Raw genomic sequence first — 20,629 nt, forward strand, 5'->3', positions numbered from 1 at the left:
CCTTTCAGAATTTTTCTGCTTCTGTAATTTGCTTGAAAGAGTCAATGCTACACTCCTGGAAATTGAAATAAGAACATCGTGAATTCATTGTCCCAGGAAGGGGAAACTTTATTGACACATTCCTGGGGTCAGATACATCACATGATCACACTGACAGAACCACAGGCACATAGACACAGGCAACAGAGCATGCACAATGTCGGCACTAGTACAGTGTATATCCACCTTTCGCAGCAATGCAGGCTGCTATTCTCCCATGGAGACGAACGTAGAGATGCTGGATGTAGTCCTGTGGAACGGCTTGCCATGCCATTTCCACCTGGCGCCTCAGTTGGACCAGCGTTCGTGCTGGACGTGCAGACCGCGTGAGACGACGCTTCATCCAGTCCCAAACATGCTCAATGGGGGACAGATCCGGAGATCTTGCTGGCCAGGGTAGTTGACTTACACCTTCTAGAGCACGTTGGGTGGCACGGGATACATGCGGACGTGCATTGTCCTGTTGGAACAGCAAGTTCCCTTGCCGGTCTAGGAATGGTAGAACGATGGGTTCGATGACGGTTTGGATGTACTGTGCACTATTCAGTGTCCCCTCGACGATCACCAGTGGTGTACGGCCAGTGTAGGAGATCGCTCCCCACACCATGATGCCGGGTGTTGGCCCTGTGTGCCTCGGTCGTATGCAGTCCTGATTGTGGCGCTCACCTGCACGGCGCCAAACACGCATACGACCATCATTGGCACCAAGGCAGAAGCGACTCTCATCGCTGAAGACGACACGTCTCCATTCGTCCCTCCATTCACGCCTGTCGCGACACCACTGGAGGCGGGCTGCACGATGTTGGGGCGTGAGCGGAAGACGGCCTAACGGTGTGCGGGACCGTAGCCCAGCTTCATGGAGACGGTTGCGAATGGTCCTCGCCGATACCCCAGGAGCAACAGTGTCCCTAATTTGCTGGGAAGTGGCGGTGCGGTCCCCTACGGCACTGCGTAGGATCCTACGGTCTTGGCGTGCATCCGTGCGTCGCTGCGGTCCGGTCCCAGGTCGACGGGCACGTGCACCTTCCGCCGACCACTGGCGACAACATCGATTTACTGTGGAGACCTCACGCCCCACGTGTTGAGCAATTCGGCGGTACGTCCACCCGGCCTCCCGCATGCCCACTATACGCCCTCGCTCAAAGTCCGTCAACTGCACATATGGTGTACGTCCACGCTGTCGCGGCATGCTACCAGTGTTAAAGACTGCGATGGAGCTCCGTATGCCACGGCAGACTGGCTGACACTGACGGCGGCGGTGCACAAATGCTGCGCAGCTAGCGCCATTCGACGGCCAACACCGCGGTTCCTGGTGTGTCCGCTGTGCCGTGCGTGTGATCATTGCTTGTACAGCCCTCTCGCAGTGTCCGGAGCAAGTGTGGTAGGTCTGACACACCGGTGTCAATGTGTTCTTTTTTCCATTTCCAGGAGTGTATATAATCAAATGTCTGCTCATTCTGAACTAATTCCAAAATTTATCTTCATCTTCTAAAATCACTGTACAAGTGATGAAATTCTCCTTGTCATACTCTACTTGTTATTGTTATGCACACAATCATGATGGCCTTCATTACTGATAGCACTATTTTCTACTAAAAACTAATTTATTGGGTCAAGATAAAAGACATCATTTCAAAGCTACTCAACAACTACTTCTCCCTGTTGGCAAGATTATTTTGCAGCATTTGCAGTGTGAACTCTCCATCACATAGCCTTGGAGAATCTGCTTCATATCGCTTCATGGTCAGTGTAAAGTTTGGCTTTGTCAAAGGTAGATTCAAGAATGTGCCATCGGTAATACGTCACTTGAATAGTCGCATCTGTAGAAGTGTAAAGGAAAGTTTGCATGAGAAAACTACGAAAACTGAGATGGAATTGTTTTCTAGCACTTACCTTTAGGAGGAAAAATATAAGGGGCGATCGGATGAAAATGAGATAGATGGAAAAAGTAAGTAAAATGTTCATTATTTCAAAATTAATCACCTTAATTGTTAACAATGTATCACATTAGGAGACAGTATGGTCAGTGCTTTTTGGAAAAATGTTTGCTGTTGCCTACAGAACTGATTGTACCCAGGCATGCATCTCTTCATTTGAAGCAAATTGATGGCCACAAATGTCTTTCTTCAAGGCTCCAAAAATACGGAAATCACACAGGGAAACATTGGGACTGTACGGAGGATGTGTAAGGGCTTCTCAGTGAAACTTCAGTTGCATGGTCGAAACAACCTTGGCAGGCCCGCTCGCTTCTCTCCATGTGCACTTGCTTCTCTCCACGTGCGCACTCATGTCTGAACCCTCCCCCTCACCCATGACACATGCAGTCACTTCTCTCCCTCCAGAGTCTTCTTCCACACCAGTCCTTCAGTCTACTTCCTCCCCCCCCCCACCCCTCCCCCTCCCCCCCTTACAGGCTTTACATCCTTCCTCCCCTCCCTCCGGAGCTCTTCTCCTTCCTCCCAGTGTTTGCTCTTGCCATCCCCTCCCCACCTCTCCCCCTATGTGCTCTTTTTCCCTCCTGAGGATTTTTCTCCCTTGTCTTCCATTATCTATACCAACACGCACAGTACCACCTTAAAAACTCTTATGCCCTACTAACCTCAACATTCCCTTCCTGGAACATCACAACAGGCTCCATAAATTCTCATCTGCTCCTTGCTTCAAATGCTGATCTCTGTTACACATACTCACTCTCCCATGCAATGAAGTCCAAGGAGATCAATTATACAATCATCAGTGTGACATCAAATGAATCTCCATAGATACTATACCAGAAATCCAACTTGACCTCAAATCCCTAGGCTCTTACTGGAATGGACTATGAGATAACTGGAAAAGGAGGTCAAAGCATTCAAGGGACAAGGATACTGAAAGTGGACTGAAAAAGTAAGTTGTTATGAGGGTCTGCACAGTCTCGACAGAGAAGGAATATGTGAAGACTAGAAGAATGACAGGGAAGACATGGAATGTAATAAGACATGAGGGAGTAACTTTCATGGTACTGAATGAGTCTGTAGAGAATAAAACTTGCAGGGGAAGACAGAGATTGGAATATATTAATCAAATCTTGGAGGTAATTGGGTGCAAGTGCTACTTCAAAATGAAGTTGTGGCTCAGGAAATGTAATTATGGCACGCCACATCATGTATTCCAAAAGACACATGATTATGAAGCAATACATTTTAATCTATCGCCTACAGATAAATCTGCAGTTCTCTCATGGACATTTTGTATACCACCTTGCAATGGTAATGTCTTCATGGACCTTCTAGAGGAATCATTTCTAGTGATTTAGAATCATCTACCACTTTCTTGAATATATTCATTTTGATATATTCATGATATGGACCAAAGGCATAGTGATTTATTCATGTGTTTATAATTATACTCCATCAATGTTACAAACAAGTAGCCAAACAGGTTTTAATTCAACGCTCTAAATAATTGAAATCAGATGTTTAAGAGATGGAAAACAAAAAAGTTAATATATCAGTTACAAGTAAAATGTGAAGTAGATAAGCAGGTTCTGGAGGAAACTGTGAATAACACACCTTAAAAAAAGTGCTATCAAGATTGCTTGTTTTATATTTTAATTTATTCATAAGTGCAGCATGTGTTTGTGTCCTACAGGTTGGACTATTAATTTATTTTTGCCAGTTGATAATTAAGAATGTGTTAAAAGATTGTAGAAATTGAAAGGGTCTACAGAAGAATGTGCTACTCCACAATAGTGCTGTGAGGTATTGCATGTAATATGTTCATCAAAATTCAGGAAAAGAACATAAATACGATAAGACAGTAATATTATGCAACAGACAGTGCTTTCTAGCATTACACATGGAACTAAATGTTACCAGCCTCTGGTGCATTTGAAAACACAGCAGATAAAGTGATCAGTCTAATCCTTATTAAATTGATGGTTAACACTTTCTTCTATCGACCTTTCAGTTATCCTTGTCTTCCCTTTCTGTTTGGTTAAGTTGTGTATTTACCAATGTAACACTTGATTGTATTCATAGATACCATAATGTTTGAACAGGCTAAATTTCGAAGGAATAAGTATTTGCATGCTGCCTCTTGAATCTCGTATAGTCTTGGTTGTGTATGGCCAGACTGTTTTGCCCCCTGAAAACCCAGATACAAAGGATGCATCACAAGAACCAAGACTGCAAAAAATTGAACTCGGTTGGGCAGCTTTGCAGTTCTTCGACTGTGACAGGTAAGGGAAGTGTGCAAATTTGTGCAACCTGGATTCTTGCAGGAAAGAGGTGTTGATCATAGTGTGATAAGATTTCCTGTTCCTCAGCTTATTCATTCTATTTGCCTTATTTCTTATATTTGCATTTTAACATATTCTATTATTAATTTTTTGTGATTTCTCTCAAAAACTGAAAAATTCTTAATAAGCAGATAATTATGAGCTTAATACCATCCAAAAATTTCATTTGCTGTACCAGACACTGACCTTCATGATGACTGGAAATGTAGCCCAATGTACCAAGCATTAGCTTGTGCCATCAGGTTGTGGGACAAACACTGATCCACAGACTGGTATAATTCCCACTGTTCTAACACTGCATTGAGGTAACCACTGTATATTATACTTGCGTAACACAATGGTATTGTTACAGCAGAACTAGTATAAAGATACTGAAAAAAGGATGGTGTACTCTGAGAAAAACTTGAAGTAAAAATTGTGCCCTTTTTGAAAGTCTCGGGTCCCTAAAATTATTACTGATTTCAAGTTACCAAGTCATGGAGATGGGACCTGGATAAATTGAGAGAACCAGAGTTTGTTCAGGCTGATGGCCGTAGTGCAGTGGTAACACTGGTTCCCATCAGATCATCAAAGTTAAGTGCTGTCGGACTTGGCTAGCACATGGATGGGCGACTGTCTGGTCTGTTGAGCGCTGGTGGCCAGAGCACGCACTCCACCCTTGTGAGGCCAATTGAGGAATTACTTAATGGGGAAGCCACTCCAGTCACAAAAACTGGCAACAGCTGGGAGAGCAGTGTGCTGATCACACGACCCTCCATATCCACGTCCATTGACACTTGTTGGCTGAGGATGACATGGTGGTGCTTAAAAAAAAATAAGTTGATTTTGTATTGGAAAAGGTGTTTTGCAGTGCTGCTTCTTTAGTGACTGGGCAAGCAGTTTGAAAAAGCTATTTATTTGTTAGGGGAGAGTTATTAGGGGAAATAAATTGGGCCATAAACATAACTTCCTGCATCTTTAATGAAGTCATTTCTTGGGGTAGCACATAATTTAAAAAAAAAGACACTCTAGTTTAACAGCAATTTTTGAAATAAAGTATAGTTTATATTAGGTAGTTAGCTTGTAGGTAGTGTTTTTATTTGTACTACACTACAGCAAAAAAAAAGAAAAAAAGGAAAAACTTGTTCTCAATCTCTGTACATAACTCAAGCACTTTTTACAAATTCTGAGGGCAGTTGCAAGCCTTTTTGATATGCTTTTTCATTTTGTTGGAAGGTGACTGTTTGCATTCTTTAAAACAATATTTACAATATACTCCTTTCCATTTTAAATTTAAAAGGTCCTTTTTTTAACCATCTTGCAACTGTTCAATAGTCTATTGTCTATAACACTGTGAATAACACAGAGACAAGGTTATGTTGCTGTTCACTCACCCACCTAGACTTGAATGACTGCCAGTCAGTCAGACCAGTGTTGCCAATTCCAATTAATAATAAGGGGCATTCAAAAAGAAACAAGCCAGAGTCTGGAATGTGCAAACCGGTGACAGGAGGGAAATATCGTGGCGTGTGTAACGAGGTGTGGTTTCGACCAGAGCGTGAAAGTTCACAGCCCGTCGCTAGAGGGCACATGTGCATGTCACGTGACTATACAGAGCTAGCAGCAGCAGCAGCATGCATCAATCGTCCAACGCCACCAGTCACATTGCAAACAGGGAATGGAGGTGTCAGGAGAAGAGCAAACAGGTATTGTTCGTTTTCTGACATGGAAAGACTTGGAGCAACGAGCATTCATCGGCGAATCTCACAAGTGTGCGGCGAACACTGCATGTCCCTTGCAAGTGTCAAGGTGTGGCACAAGCACTTTAGGGAAGAACAGGTGTCGTTAGCCGATGATGCATGGTCTGGAGCACCTCACGGTATTACTGATGACATTGTCCAGCTGGTGGATGCACTCATTACCCAGGACTGCCGAGTGACAGTGAAAGTCATGGTTGCCGTGGTTGGATTGAACGTCGGAAGTGTTCACACCATCATGAAGGAATGACTGCATATGCACGAAGTGTGTGCCCAATGTGTGCCCCACAGTCTTCAACCACACCATGAAGCATGTCGAATGGACCACTGTCTTGCTCATCTGCAGAGGTATGCTTGGGAAGGGAATGTGTTCCTGGCACGAGTGGTGGCTGCAGATGTCATGGTGTCATCTCTTCAAACCAGAATCAAAACGGCAGAGTCTTCAGTGGAAGCATCCAGGGTCACCACCACCAAAAAAAAAAGCCAAGGCCATCCACACAAGTGCAGGAAACGTTATGTTGACATTCTTATTTGACTAAGATGGCCCCCTTCTGATTCACTTCATGCAGCACAGGATAACAGTGAATGCCCAACGTTATTTGCAAACCTTGACCATCCTTCGCCAAGCAATCAAATCAAAACGACCAGGCAATCTCACCCATGTGGTCAATTTGCTCCACGACAATCCAAAGCCTCACACAGTCGTGACACTCCTGCAGAAATTCAAATGGGAGGTTCGTGGCCACCCTCCTTACAGTCTGGACCTCTCTCCCTGTGACTACATCATTTTTAGTCCACTTAAAAAGGCTCTGAGGGGCAAACGATTCACCTTGGACGACGACATCCAGCTGTACATGTGGAACTGGTTAACATCACAGACCCGGGAATTTTATGAGATAGCCATTCACCACCTTCTGTCACAGTGGGGCAAGTGTCTCAACAGCCAGAGTCAGTACTTCTAACATACAGGTACTGTTTTCTGTAATTATGCCTCCGGCTCATTTCTTTTTGAACGCTCCTTATAAATAACGTACAGAATTGCATGAATTGCTAGAAATTATCAGCCATTGACTCAAAATTTCATCTACTACCTGTTTGCAATAGTAGCAATAGCACTAATATTTATATAGAATAACTGGAGTTAAAGTAAAAAAAATAGTTTATCCACAATAATTTTTGTTGGGGATGTGTCGTGTACCGATTCCAATTTCACAATTCCAAGAATTGCAGATTCCTTAGGAATCAACCAGTATTGGAATTGAATGATTCCAGTGGCTTGTGCATTGATTCTTTGTTGTTAAATCTTATTTTTTATGTTAGTGTTCTCATTTTATCTTCACAGCAGTGCAGTCATACAAAAGTCAATAAAGAAAGGAGCAGAATAGAAAACTGTCTTAAACACTGCTACATCTGACAGTAAACCATTTTTTTCACACAGAAAACAGTTTAACATTTAAGAATATGCATCATTCAGTAATGATTTTTTTATCAATAATTATTCTTCAATAATATTCAGGGATTTGACAAGGATTATAGTGTGTGTTACATTACAAAGTGATGACCTAAGGACAATGTTTTTTATACCGGCTTATCATTACACAGCTGTTCAAAGAATGTGTGTGTGTGTGTGTGTGTGTGTGTGTGTGTGTGTGTGTGTGTGCGCAGGGGGGGGGGGGGGGGGTAGGGAGAGAGAGAGAGAGAGAGAGAGAGAGAGAGAGAGAGAGAGAATGAATGGAGAGTAGAACCGGCAAAAATAAAAAGGACAGTATAAATGATAAGCAGCGTCAGCAATATGTGCCCTTCCTTGATACAGCAAGATGGAATGCTAGTAAAATAAAAAAAATAAAATAAAAAAATTACTAACTTTTAATATCAAGAGTATCTTCCCATTCCCCTATTTTAATTGGTAAATTATACATTCTAGCAGTAAAAACTTTAAAAAAAGTACTTTCGTTATAAATGCCTATTTGTAAATGTCCTACCCAAGGGGCATTTATCTGGAACACATTATTAATTCAACAATAGGATTAGGCAACACATGTCCGAAACAGGAGAAATGAATGTGGTAGAAGTTAAAGGGGTTGCTTGGAGATAATGAAATGGGGAAGACAGTAGAAGATCAAATAGGTAAAAAGAACAGAACTAGTAGAAATACTTCGATAACTCAGGAGCTATTGAATGCTGCAGTGCTGCTTCACATCCAGTAATATTGGTGGCCAGAGAGCAGTGCGGCTGCTGGCAGCTTGCTTGTAAGCAAACATGCAAGCTGGCCATTCTGCAATTATCCTGTTTTAAAGAAACTACTGCTTAAATAATTTGATTCTTGTGAATCGTCATCTTCATGATAAACTGCTTATCATTTATCTTAGAGTTATTGTGATATTCTGAGTCTGCTGCCTGCAGCAACAGCCAGTAACTATCTGTCTATTGCCGACCAAAGGGTTTGAGCCTGTGTAAGTTTACGAGAAAAATGCAAATGACCACAAAATTACCAATGCCCATTGTTGTTGTGCTGAACCAGTTGCTGCCTGGCTACTGTCTACTGCCTAAGCTAACTGTACATAGTGATGTTGATGAAAGAGCAAGATAACCATTGCTGATGTGTCCTTAAGTCTGTTGAAGGCTTCTGTTATTGTTTGTGTCCATGGCACCAAGTTTTTGCCGGTGGTGTATTTTCCTTTAAGAACAGCAATGAAAGAGGCTTTGATTTCTGCAGCATTTTGCAAATATCTTTGACAGAAGTTTATCATGCCTACAGAATGTCTTAACTCTTTAATAGTTTTTGGCTGGGGCATATTCAAGATTGCTTGACCACTTTCTGAGAATGGATTGGTATCCTGTGCACTACTTCATTTCCTAAAAATTTAAGACAGCTTCCTTAGTCTGCACTTGTTTGCATTTAGGATGAAGCCATACTGCTGGAGACATTGAAATAGCAACTATAAATTCTCTTCATGCTCTTGCTCATCACATGAAAAAATCATGAAGTCATCCATATATGTAAAACAAAAATTCAGACCTTTGAGCAGCATTGCGCAATCTGAAAGCACAAATAGGAATTCAAATAAACTGAATGGGGTAATAACAGATATCTTAGGAATGTCAAAGGGACCATTGAAGTTTCTGTATAAGCCTTGTCACAATCAGTTACACTGAAAATTGAAGCATTGTATAAAGCACTTGTTAAGTTCTGAACATTACGGATGGTTAATTATCTGGCACAGTCCTAGCATTTAGAGCCCTAAAATCACTGCAAGCTCGATAGGTACCATCTTTATTATGCACCAGATGAAGTGGAGATGCCCAGGGACTATTGAATTTGTGTTTAATACCTGCATCCAACCACTTGTCGAAATGCTGCTCGTTTGCAGCATAATGTTCCAGTGATAAGCAGAGGGTGCAGGTGGAGACAGGCTGTCCAGATATTGCCTGCATGTAGGGCTTTGTTCAGTGCCATGCTTCCATTGGACTTAGTTGGCTTAGTTAAGTATGGGAAGCTCTGTAGAACTTGCTGATATGGATCATTGTCCTCGCCAGCAGTGATGGTTGTATTTGGACTCATCATTGTTGCAGAGATCATAATTAGCTGATTATTGCACACTTCACCACACCCTCAAATGATTAAAAAAAATTAAAAAAAAAACCAAGATGAGTTGAGAGATTATGGCATTTGTAATAATTCATTCGCCGTCTATTTGCTTGTCGAGGTTTACTAGCCAACAAGATACACCAAAGTTAGGAATGATTGTATCGTTTGCAGCTTTTACTGTGCACGCATGCTGACAATGTGTAGGACAAGTGCACTTTGGGGGCACAACGCCAATGTCTGACCCACTGTCAATTAAATATTCAATGCTGTCCATTATGTATTTAGCAGAGATATGCTTTACTGAAGCACTTTACACTTGCGAATGTGCGTGTTGTTGTTGTGCATTGAACACCATTTTTACAGTGGTTGACAGAGATATCCTCTTCTAAAATATTGAAACGGCACTGTGAAATCTTAAATCACCAAAAAGTTTATCCTTTTCCTGGTTTGTTCTGATATGAATGGCATCAATATGAGCTTCTGGGATGTTCCTTCCTATAACATCACCAGAAAACAGAGCATCCAGATCTAAACTTTTTGTAATGCTTTTACTCTGAATGAATGCCGTAGGGAAAAAATGGAAAATTGTATTGGCTTTCTCCACTAAATTCAATAATAGTACAACTGTCATATGCTGCAAAATGATGATCATCGTAGATGGAGGTGGTTGAACCATATCATACATAATGCTTCTTCTGAAGAAAGGTTCTGACTCTCCAAATTACGCACTGGTCATAATAGTTCTGATGGGATTCAACATCCGATGCCCCCCCCCCCCCCCCCCCCACGTAGGATGCATTGCTTACAGTGTTCACTCAGTACCAACAGGTCTTTAAAGCTTTGATATGGTTGCCTGGCAATTGGCTGCGATACCAAGTCTTGCACCTCTCTAACCAGCTCCTGAGCCATATTGGTGAAGATAAGGTTCAGTTTGTCTTTATCATTGTACACACGGTATTGCTGAAAAATGTATACCATGTAAATGAACCATTCTGTGGGAAGAGTTGTCCAGAAAGTCAGTATTCATACTGATTTTGTTGTAACTGAAACGTTTATTTATCAAAAAAATGATGACAAAACTGGGGAATTGCAGTCATATTGCTGCTGATCTTCATGCGTGAAGAGAGGAATCTATTGGTCTATCATTCATGGTGGCATAATATGTTATACAACATGGATGACTTAATCTCTGAAATGCGGGGTCACCACTGTAGTTACTTACTTCACAGTAAAGTAAGGAGTGTTGATAAATGATAATGATGTAAGATACTTTATTTCAAACCTTCATAAAAGAAATCAGTATCGAATCCATTACTAGAAAAATAAGAATAATCCAAAATCCCAAAGTCTCTCAAATCCACACACTCATGTTGATTCCTTGAACTGTCAGTCTATCTCGCTGATATTCTCATAAAAGTTCAAATTGAAAAATAATTTGATCTTGTTGATCAATGTGCAGAGTTCCTAGTTAATTTTTTCTTTTTCATTTTCTTTGATTTCGCGCATCTAGATATAACTCTTAGAGCGAAAGTAAATGTCATGTTTTTCAACTGTTTTAATAATTTTTAGTAACCCCCAATTAACGTTAGATGCATTTTTTTAATTTTGTTTCTTTTGTTTTAGGCAGACATTTCCTGCTAAAATGTTTAATTAGTGGCTTAGTAGTGATTAGAGCACTTTTTTCCATTGCATGTGTATACTGTGACTCTGTTGTGAAATAAACTGTGTTATTAGGGTAATGGTTCAGGGAAGCTTCCTTCTTTCATTGTGGCCTGCAGTAGCAGACAAGAGACTGGGACCAGCACCTGCTGCAGGAACACGGCCACATGCTGACACTGAACCTGTGTTGTGTAAGTTTCTCTAATCTGAATGCATGCTGAGCTGACATTGCAACAGATTTCACTTTCTTATACATAAGAATATCTTTGATGTTTTGAAATGATTTTCTTTTCCAGTATGCCTGTGGCTTAAGTCAGTTTTAGATAACTGCTGAATCCAGAGCTATAAACATTAAAATGCAGCAGCAATAGCTGTTATAGAAATATAGGTAAAAAGAATGTTACTAGCCGACCAAAGTTTGTTGAAAAATTAGTGGCATTGAATACAGATGTAATCTAATTTACATTAAAACTAGTCTTCCCCACTTACATCCTCGTCTTCTGTCACAGAAGTAGAGAACAGTCAGTAAAAACAAGAATAGAAACAAAATGTTGGGCCACAAGTCATAAGATATGTTTGGCTTGGAGAATTAGTCACAGTGTGTGTAAGTGAACAGCCCTCATATCCATCTCTCACTACAGTCGGTGATAGTGCTAATGGCCTTTGGCTGTGCAGATGACTTAGAATGCTGCATTGTCAACTTGGCAGAAAATGCGCAGACAGCAACTACATTACAGTCCGGCACGTTGGCAATGTCACCAACAGGCTCACCTGAATCTGCGTCACATATGAAGAATGAGTACACTTTGAAATAGGGTCCCTTGCTTGTTTGTGAAATGCTTGGCGCCTTTTGGATGTTTCACCAATTATGGAAAAACTCACACTGAAATTGGTCACTTGCAGCTTCATGCACTTAAAACATCATACTACACTCGCATTTGATGGAAGTTTACATGGTATGGGATGCTAAAACAGACTGAGCGCTGAATGGATAGCTGCACAGCTGTCTGCTGCCCATCCCCAACCGAGAGACCATAAACACGTTTGCGGACTACCAGTAACATCATCTTGGGGAGAGATGGTGCATGTGTGGAGGGCGATGGGAACACACACCATTGATTCTCATTTTGCAGTTAGAAGCAAATGGTTTTGTATTGCATATGGAACAGTTAACAGTACCAGTACAGAGGAGATTACAAGTACAGAATTCCCATTTGATAGCCAAAGACCATCTCGTGACAAGGAACATGCTGTCCATAAAAATATGGCATTTGTGAGTAAAACTGAAGGCTTTGACAGTGTAACTTCATGTGATACTGTGAAAACAATTCCGCTGGCAGTTGCAAAGTATGCACACTATAGATATCAACAAAACTGAAGCACACAAATAAATGTGGTTGATGCTATGTCTTTAAATCCAAAGGAAATCTGCTTAGAATCTCTGCTCTAAAACTGAGCTTAGTTCTTGATAAACTTACCCAAGCAGTTGTATAGATTAAGAAAATAGTGCTCTCGTTAGAAGAAAAGGAAAAAAAAAAGAAAGAAAAATCTGTTCCATAGGATGTAAACTGTCACATGAAATGCCAACACATTCCTTGATCTTTAATGGTTGTTGAAGTTTGCTTTCAAAGAAAGAAGCTGTGATACAAGAGTGTGCTGAAAAATAAACCTCCATTTTTTTTATTTGAGAACCCCTAACCCTTTTTAAACAAAACAAACATTATTAATATTTTTACTCTTTATTCTTCATGTTTAAATTGTGACAGTCCTCTGCCACTAGAGGGATCCAAATTGTAGCATGGAAGTGTGTTTTATTTTAAAAACTTTAGGTGTCTTCACACAAAAAATTTGGAGGCATTACTTTTCAGTGCAATGTATGTCACTATTTAACAATGAAAAGTTAATTAGCTGATGTGTGAGCTTCTTTGTGCATTTTTTCATACTTACATCTGTGCATCTATCACACTTACATTTGACCTTTACGAGATAATTCGGCATTGTTGCATGGCTTTGGAACCATTCATTGTGTGTGAACAGTGTTTTGATGATGGCTTGAAGTTTCAAGGTTGCTATCTGCATGTAGACAATGAAGTAAGACTGAATAAAAAGCTTATTTGAGATGATACCTTTCAACTATAAAGTATTATATTAACTTGGTTTCAGTCCCCACCCACCCTCTCTCTACACACACACACACACACACACACACACACACACACACACACACACGGCACAAGAGTACAAAGACGTTATTGCACTTGTGGTACCAGCAGAGATATATTTGTAGAAGTATCTGCCTCCAGCGTGCAATTAGCCAAGTGATTGCTTGGTAGTGACTATTGACATTACAGCCAAAATGTGTGGCTTTATTATTTTGTTGTATATGATGACATGGCAGTACACTCAAAAGAATTCTAATGGAAAAGAATACTAGAGCATCAAATAAGAAAATAAATAAATTAAAAAGTCTGTTTCCTGTGGCAATGTCAATACATGGTGGATCATCGCCTCGCATGATTGCAGGCTTGAATTTGATATGGCATACTATTGATGAGATCATCAATCCAGCCCTGCCCCAAAATGTCATTCTTCAATGGAGATTCTGCATAAGTGGAGCAGAGTATGTGGTAATTGAAAATGCCCAAATGCAGTTCTTCAATCAATCCCACACCTGTTTGATTGGGTTCATGTCCAGAGAATAGCCAGGCCACTCCTTTCTGGTGATCCTAGGACACTGGAGGAAATTGTTCACGACAACAGAATGATGAGCACATGAGTTGTCATCATCTGGATGAAATTGTCACTGAAATGTAACTGATACGGTTGCACTGTTGGTTGCAGAATCTTGTTTCTGTAAGGTAGAGCATTGGGATTGCTCTCAGCAACCACAAGAGGTGTATGTGGTCCGATGTAATATCAACCCAGAACATCACTCCACCACCATCACCTTGCTGCACATGTGGGACAGTGTCTCCAAACAAGTTGTCTGCAATTATCAGGATACTAAAAGATCAGAGTATTGTCCATAAACAACAACCAACTTCAATTCTGGCGCACCCATTCTGCATGATTTCTTCCCCATCTGTAACAGAGTGCATGGTGTTGTGTACAATGCGGTGTTCACCATGTTTGGTTTGATGCATTACACGATGTCCTGTGGCATCTTCAAATGCAAAATGCAGTTCTAGGGTGATGAATCCATAGATCCTTTGACTCAAAAGTCATAGATATTGATCACCTTAGGCAAGTGTCGAATGTGGATGGCCTGTGTGGTGCAAGTCCTCAATACTATCCGCCAGTTCGAACTGATTCCATGTGGGCACAACATGACTAACATTGGTGCACACATCAAGCAACATCCGTGGTTGACAAGGCATCTGTGCACAATGTGATGATGGAAACTCTTGTGATTGGTTGTGACTCCCCTTTGTGCCACAGTCATCTTTGACGTGTCCCTACTGGTTTGTACTTTCAGCTGAAATGTTGCAATACATTCTGTTGTGGTGTTTTACATGTAGGTAGTGCTCATGGTAACTTGTGTGTGTTTACAAACATCATCATGGGCTACCTTCCAATCAATGCAGCAACTGTCACAATAGCAACACACCTGCGTGACATATCAAGGTAACGCAAAACTAGTGTTATGTATACATCAGTTGGTGCTTATGTATCACTCTACTGTCTATGTATCACTCTAATGTGTTCATTGTATCTGCATGGGCAGTTCAACTTCTACAATTCTGAGAAGTGAAGATTATTCCATAGCATATAGGGTGTTACAAAAAGGTACGGCCAAACTTTCAGGAAACATTCCTCACACACAAATAAAGAAAAGATGTTATGTGGACATGTGTCCGGAAATGCTTAATTTCCATGTTAGAGCTCATTTTAGTTTCGTCAGTATGTACTGTACTTCCCCGATTCACCACCAGTTGGCCCAATTGAAGGAAGGTAATGTTGACTTCGGTGCTTGTGTTGACATGCGACTCATTGCTCTACACTACTAGCATCAAGCACATCAGTACGTAGCATCAACAGGTTAGTGTTCATCAAGAACGTGGTTTTCCAGTCAGTGCAATGTTTACAAATGCGGAGTTGACAGATGCCCATTTGATGTATGGATTAGCACGGGGCAACAGCCATGGCGCGGTACGTTTGTATAGAGACAGATTTCCAGAACGAAGGTGTCCCGACAGGAAGACGTTCGAAGCAATTGATCGGCGTCTTAGGGAGCACGGAACATTCCAGCCTATGACTCGCGACTAGGGAAGACCTAGAACGACGAGGACACCTGCAATGGACGAGGCAATTCTTCGTGCAGTTTACGATAACCCTAATGTCAGCATCAGAGAAGTTGCTGCTGTACAAAGTAACATTGACCACGTCACTGTATGGAGAGTGCTACGGGAGAACCAGTTGTTTCTGTACCATGTACAGCGTGTGCAGGCACTATCAGCAGCTGATTGGCCTCCACGGGTACACTTCTGCGAATGGTTCATCCAACAATGTGTCAATCCTCATTTCAGTGCAAATGTTCTCTTTACGGATGAGGCTTCATTCCAACGTGATCAAATTGTAAATTTTCACTATCAACATGTGTGGGCTGACGAGAATCCGCACGCAATTGTGCAATCACATCATCAACACAGATTTTCTGTGAACATTTGGGCAGGCATTGTTGGTGATGTCTTGATTGGGCCCCAATTTCTTCCACCTACACTCAATGGAGCACGTTATCATGATTTCATACGGGATACTCTACCTGTGCTGCTAGAACATGTGCCTTTACAAGTACAACACAACATGTGATTCATGCACGATGGAGCTCCTGCACATTTCAGTCGAAGTGTTTGTACGCTTCTCAACAACAGATTCGGTGACCGATGGATTGGTAGAGGCGGACCAATTCCATGGCCTCCACACTCTCCTGACCTCAACCCTCTTGACTTTCATTTATGGGGGCATTTGAAAGCTCTTGTCTACGCAACCCCGGTACCAAATGTAGAAACTCTTCGTGCTCGTATTGTGGACGGCTGTGATACAATACGCCATTCTCCAGGGCTGCATCACCGCATCAGGGATCCCATGCGACAGAGGGTGGGTGCATGTATCCTCGCTAACGGAGGACATTTTGAACATTTCCTGTAACAGTGTTTGAAGTCATGCTGGTACGTTCTGTTGCTGTGTGTTTCCATTCCGTGATTAATGTGATTTGAAGAGAAGTAATAAAATGAGCTCTAACATGGAAAGTAAGCGTTTCCGGACACATGTCCACATAACATCTTTTCTTTCTTTGTGTGTGAGGAATGTTTCCTGAAAGTTTGGTCATACCTTTTTGTAACACCCTGTATACTTAGCTCTCACAACATAATTACATTTATTTGTGAAAGGTCACCGATATTTTATACACAAGCATGTGTGCGGTATAACACAAAAATAAACAAATATACCCAATACCAGTTTGACTGGAACAGTGATATCCACTAGAACATTTGACATCTTTTAAATACATTGTCACGTCAATTTTACGCATGTGAATGAGTGCACCTGTGTGTTTTCATGTGTGTGTATGTGTGAGGAATTTGGGGGGAGGGTGGAAATTGGCTTTAAGGACATTAACCAAAAGCTCAGCAGTCTTTTGAGACTTGTTTTCTTTTTTCCTGTTGACTGTTATAAAATCCACAAATGTATTAATCCCAGTGAGGTTTCAGTAATGGCACATCATGTGTGCAACAGTTTTTGAATGTGGTGAAGTCTCCTTGGGAAATCAGCCAAAAAATGTGTTTGTAACAGAGAATTTTCACCATGTTTGTATTTTTCAAATTGTAGCTCTAAGATAACAGGTAAGGAAATTTTCAAAACATTGCTCTGAAAGGATCATGTTATTTGATTGATTTCCTGGGAATAATTCAGCAGTGAAATTTGCCAAGAAAATCTGTAGTTACGATCTTGTATCAGAATCTCATAATTGCATATAAAAAAACAGAGTATAAAGTATTTTGTGCTCATATGCCTGGACTTCAAGAAAGCCTATGATTCAGAAGAAAGACAAAAATTTTTAAGGGATAGGATTAGACAGAATGTCTAGTGAAGTGATAAAGTTAACTTTAAACCAAAATGGATTTCAAGGTAAATGTCAAAAGAAAACAGAGTTGTTCAAAATCAAAACTAGAGTCAGAGTGTGATACAGGCACTCCTACCTATTCTTCAACAGTTTCCTTGATAAAATGACCAGAGAGTGGTGATAAGAGGCAATTAATCAAACCACACAACTCCTGAGACAGGCAACTACAACAGGATTAAAAACTTTCATTGAGGAGACATGCTGTATGATGAACTCAAGACAGCTTCTAGGTGGATGACATGAGAAGGAAAAAATCAAAATGTACACAGATTTGAATATGTTGGAGAATAGAGAAAATTTGTTGTGAAAGAAATTGAAGTTATAGGAGGGAACATGAATAATTTAGCATACAGACAGTGAGTATTTACAATAACAACCTTTCAATCAGTAAAAAATTAAGACTTTACAATACATGAAACTTCCTGGCAGATTAAAACTGTGTGCCCGACCAAGACTCGAACTCGGGACCTTTGCCTTTCACGGGCAAGTGCTCTACCATCTGAGCTACCGAAGCACGACTCACGCCCGGTCTCACAGCTTTACTTCTGCCAGTATCTCGTCTCATTCTGGTTTACAATACATAGTTGCATACAAGGCTTTACTCGGGCCAAAGTTTGCATCTTGAACAAATTGGTTACTTAGGAGATACAACTTGTGGAATGAAAGAGCGTCAGGAAGATATTGGGATCTTTAACAGAAATATATTATATATAGCAGACGAGTGAACCAAGAATGTAGAGCACCATCAGGAAAATGACTGTGTTATTCTGACAGATCTGTAGATCATATTAGGTGAAATTACCACATCAGATGCTGCAGTTGCTTGTGAGCAAGATAACGAAGATCACTAGCTCTAAGGGGTATACAGCATGAGTTGTAAGAAAGGGATTATAATATTAAAGCTGCACAAGTTTCCAGGATAGTAAGTAAAACTTTTTCTCTTCTCTGGATTAGAATTTAGTGTTGGTTTTTTCCCCTTAATTTTTTTATTTTGTATGATGCAAATTTGTGGAAATTTATTCACAATTTGAAAATAATCATCAGTTCTGTAACTTTTTATGCTGGCATTATCTAGAAATTATTTTGTGTCCTCTGATAGCTTTTCTTAAGACTGTGCTCGACATTTTGTAGGGATCGATGTACCAGAGTTTGGTGCCCGAATATTGTTTCCACGACTGGAGCCTCACAAAATGTCTGTACCCAAAGGTGATTTTGGTAGTTTGGATCCAAATACCCAAGAGCTCTTGAACATGATTGCTGAGCAAGACACATTTACAAGGTACTTGCATATTTGTAACATTTAGAAATTATTCATTTGTGTGTTGAACATTTTTTCCCCTTCTCCTATCCCCAAATGTCTGCTTAAGGTATCAGTTAAGACCAATAAGCAGAGTTGATAAAGTATACTGTAATAGTTCTATTTCCTGCAAATACCCACCTCTCCTTTTCCAGGCCCATTAACCATCGAGTACTGTTTTCTATAACACGAGCAGACACGTGCCACACTTTGTACTCATGTAAGGAATAGCTGATTTTGTGTTACCAAGGTAAACATGTATGAGCAGAATCACAGTTTACACTTAGTTTAACTAAACAACAATAAAATAAATTTACATTATATGAGTTAATTCACTGTTCACTTGAACAATAAGAAAAGAAAACGTTTCATTATATCACTCTGTTGCCACACATAAGTGTTACCCCACAGGAGTGACCCACTCGAAACATTAAACAGTGCAGTTGCATCTGATCTCATATACAACTGCCCCATTGTGGGATAATGCCGCTAGCTCAGAATCTGGATCATTTTCTTGCACGGATTGTAAATTTTTTCTTACCTAGCTCACTCTTTATTTTATATTACTGCTGCTCTGTAATACAACGTATTACTGTGTTAGCTGAAGCAGAGATGAATGAATAGATATGGGCTCACAATTGTAAAACAACAATGAAACAGCACAAAAAAATGTTATTTGTGGTTGGCACACACTATATACAGGCAGGCCCACTTGATGAATCAAGACTTACTGTAAATTTTGGTTACTGTGCTACGGTCTTGCAAAAGAACTACTGCTCTCTTTACTGAGGAACACTTTTGTTGTAGCATATAGTGTGTAAACTTGGACTTTGCCCTCATGCTGCTTGAATTTTCTTAGAAATGATCAACTCAGTGGCAGTGAATAAACAATATACTGTAAACGTTTTTTGTGTGTGACGAAAGTGGCAAAGCTCCAATGCAACCTCACCAATACGAGAGCATGGTCAAAGAGGGGGGAGGGGGGGCGTGCAAGGAATGCGGCCCCTCCCCCCTCCCCATCACCAAAAGAAATTACACATTAAGTTGTTGTGTAGTGAAACTGAAAGATATTTTCATTTCCAGTCATACAATGAAAAAGGGATATGCACTATCAGTAGTCAGCAAGGCCAGCAAAATATTTAAACTATCTATACATCCATACTACAATCGGCTATTGCCCATCCCTATTTTAGTCAAAACCAATTGTTGGCCTTGCTTGAGCTCGGCTTTTGTTTTGTTAATAAATTTAATTTTTAGTTGCATCTGAGTTTAATGTAAATGCTACCATTTATTGTTTTGTGCTGTGTGCCGTTGTGATAGTTTCTAATTATGGATAGGTCTGTAACAAGAAAGAAGAGGAACATCAATTTTGATTGATCTGCTAGTATTATGGGGAGTTAAAAATATGTACACACTACTATAATTGCCTAATTACCTATCTATAGCAGTTTAATGTTAACAATGGATTCGTTGTTTGGACGCTGACAAAACTTTGTGGTTGCAATACATCAGTATTTCACAAGGCTGTGGAGTGGTAAATATCATTAAAAATGACATTAAATTAAAATCAGTGCTTAAAAATGCACTTCAATTTGTTTGTGTCACTGAGAAATCATGTTGATTAACAAAAATATTGCTTGAAATATTTTATCATCAGTAGCCCAAATGGCAAAATATTGCCAAGACTGGTCACTTGGGCAGTACTCAATTTAAACTAATACATTTGTCTCCCAGGACATTCTTTAATGCAGAAAATGATCTTTCTTTCACAGAATGAGGGGAGGGGGTTGTGGAGAATGGAATCATTACAGGATGACAGCACATTCTATACTGAGTGCATTTCTAAAACATTTTTTCCAGTGGGTTGCTTGAATTGATCTAAGCTGATTGCACTCTGCCTCCCCCT

General features: G+C 40.5%; 1 protein-coding gene across 3 annotated transcripts in view; it reads left to right on the top strand.

Moving 5' to 3' along the window:
* The window catches only part of LOC126198654 (phosphatidylinositol 4-phosphate 3-kinase C2 domain-containing subunit alpha), a 266,382-nt gene that overhangs the window by 121,436 nt on the left and 124,317 nt on the right, over positions 1-20,629 (top strand). For all 3 annotated transcript variants that reach the window (XM_049935126.1, XM_049935125.1, XM_049935124.1), the window contains 3 exons: positions 4,079-4,258; positions 11,378-11,493; positions 18,558-18,705. In XM_049935126.1, coding sequence (XP_049791083.1) covers positions 4,079-4,258; positions 11,378-11,493; positions 18,558-18,705 — 444 coding nt within the window. The remainder of the gene's footprint in view (positions 1-4,078; positions 4,259-11,377; positions 11,494-18,557; positions 18,706-20,629) is intronic.

Source organism: Schistocerca nitens, chromosome 8 (assembly GCF_023898315.1).
Source record: "Schistocerca nitens isolate TAMUIC-IGC-003100 chromosome 8, iqSchNite1.1, whole genome shotgun sequence".
Classification (NCBI taxonomy): domain Eukaryota; kingdom Metazoa; phylum Arthropoda; class Insecta; order Orthoptera; family Acrididae; genus Schistocerca; species Schistocerca nitens.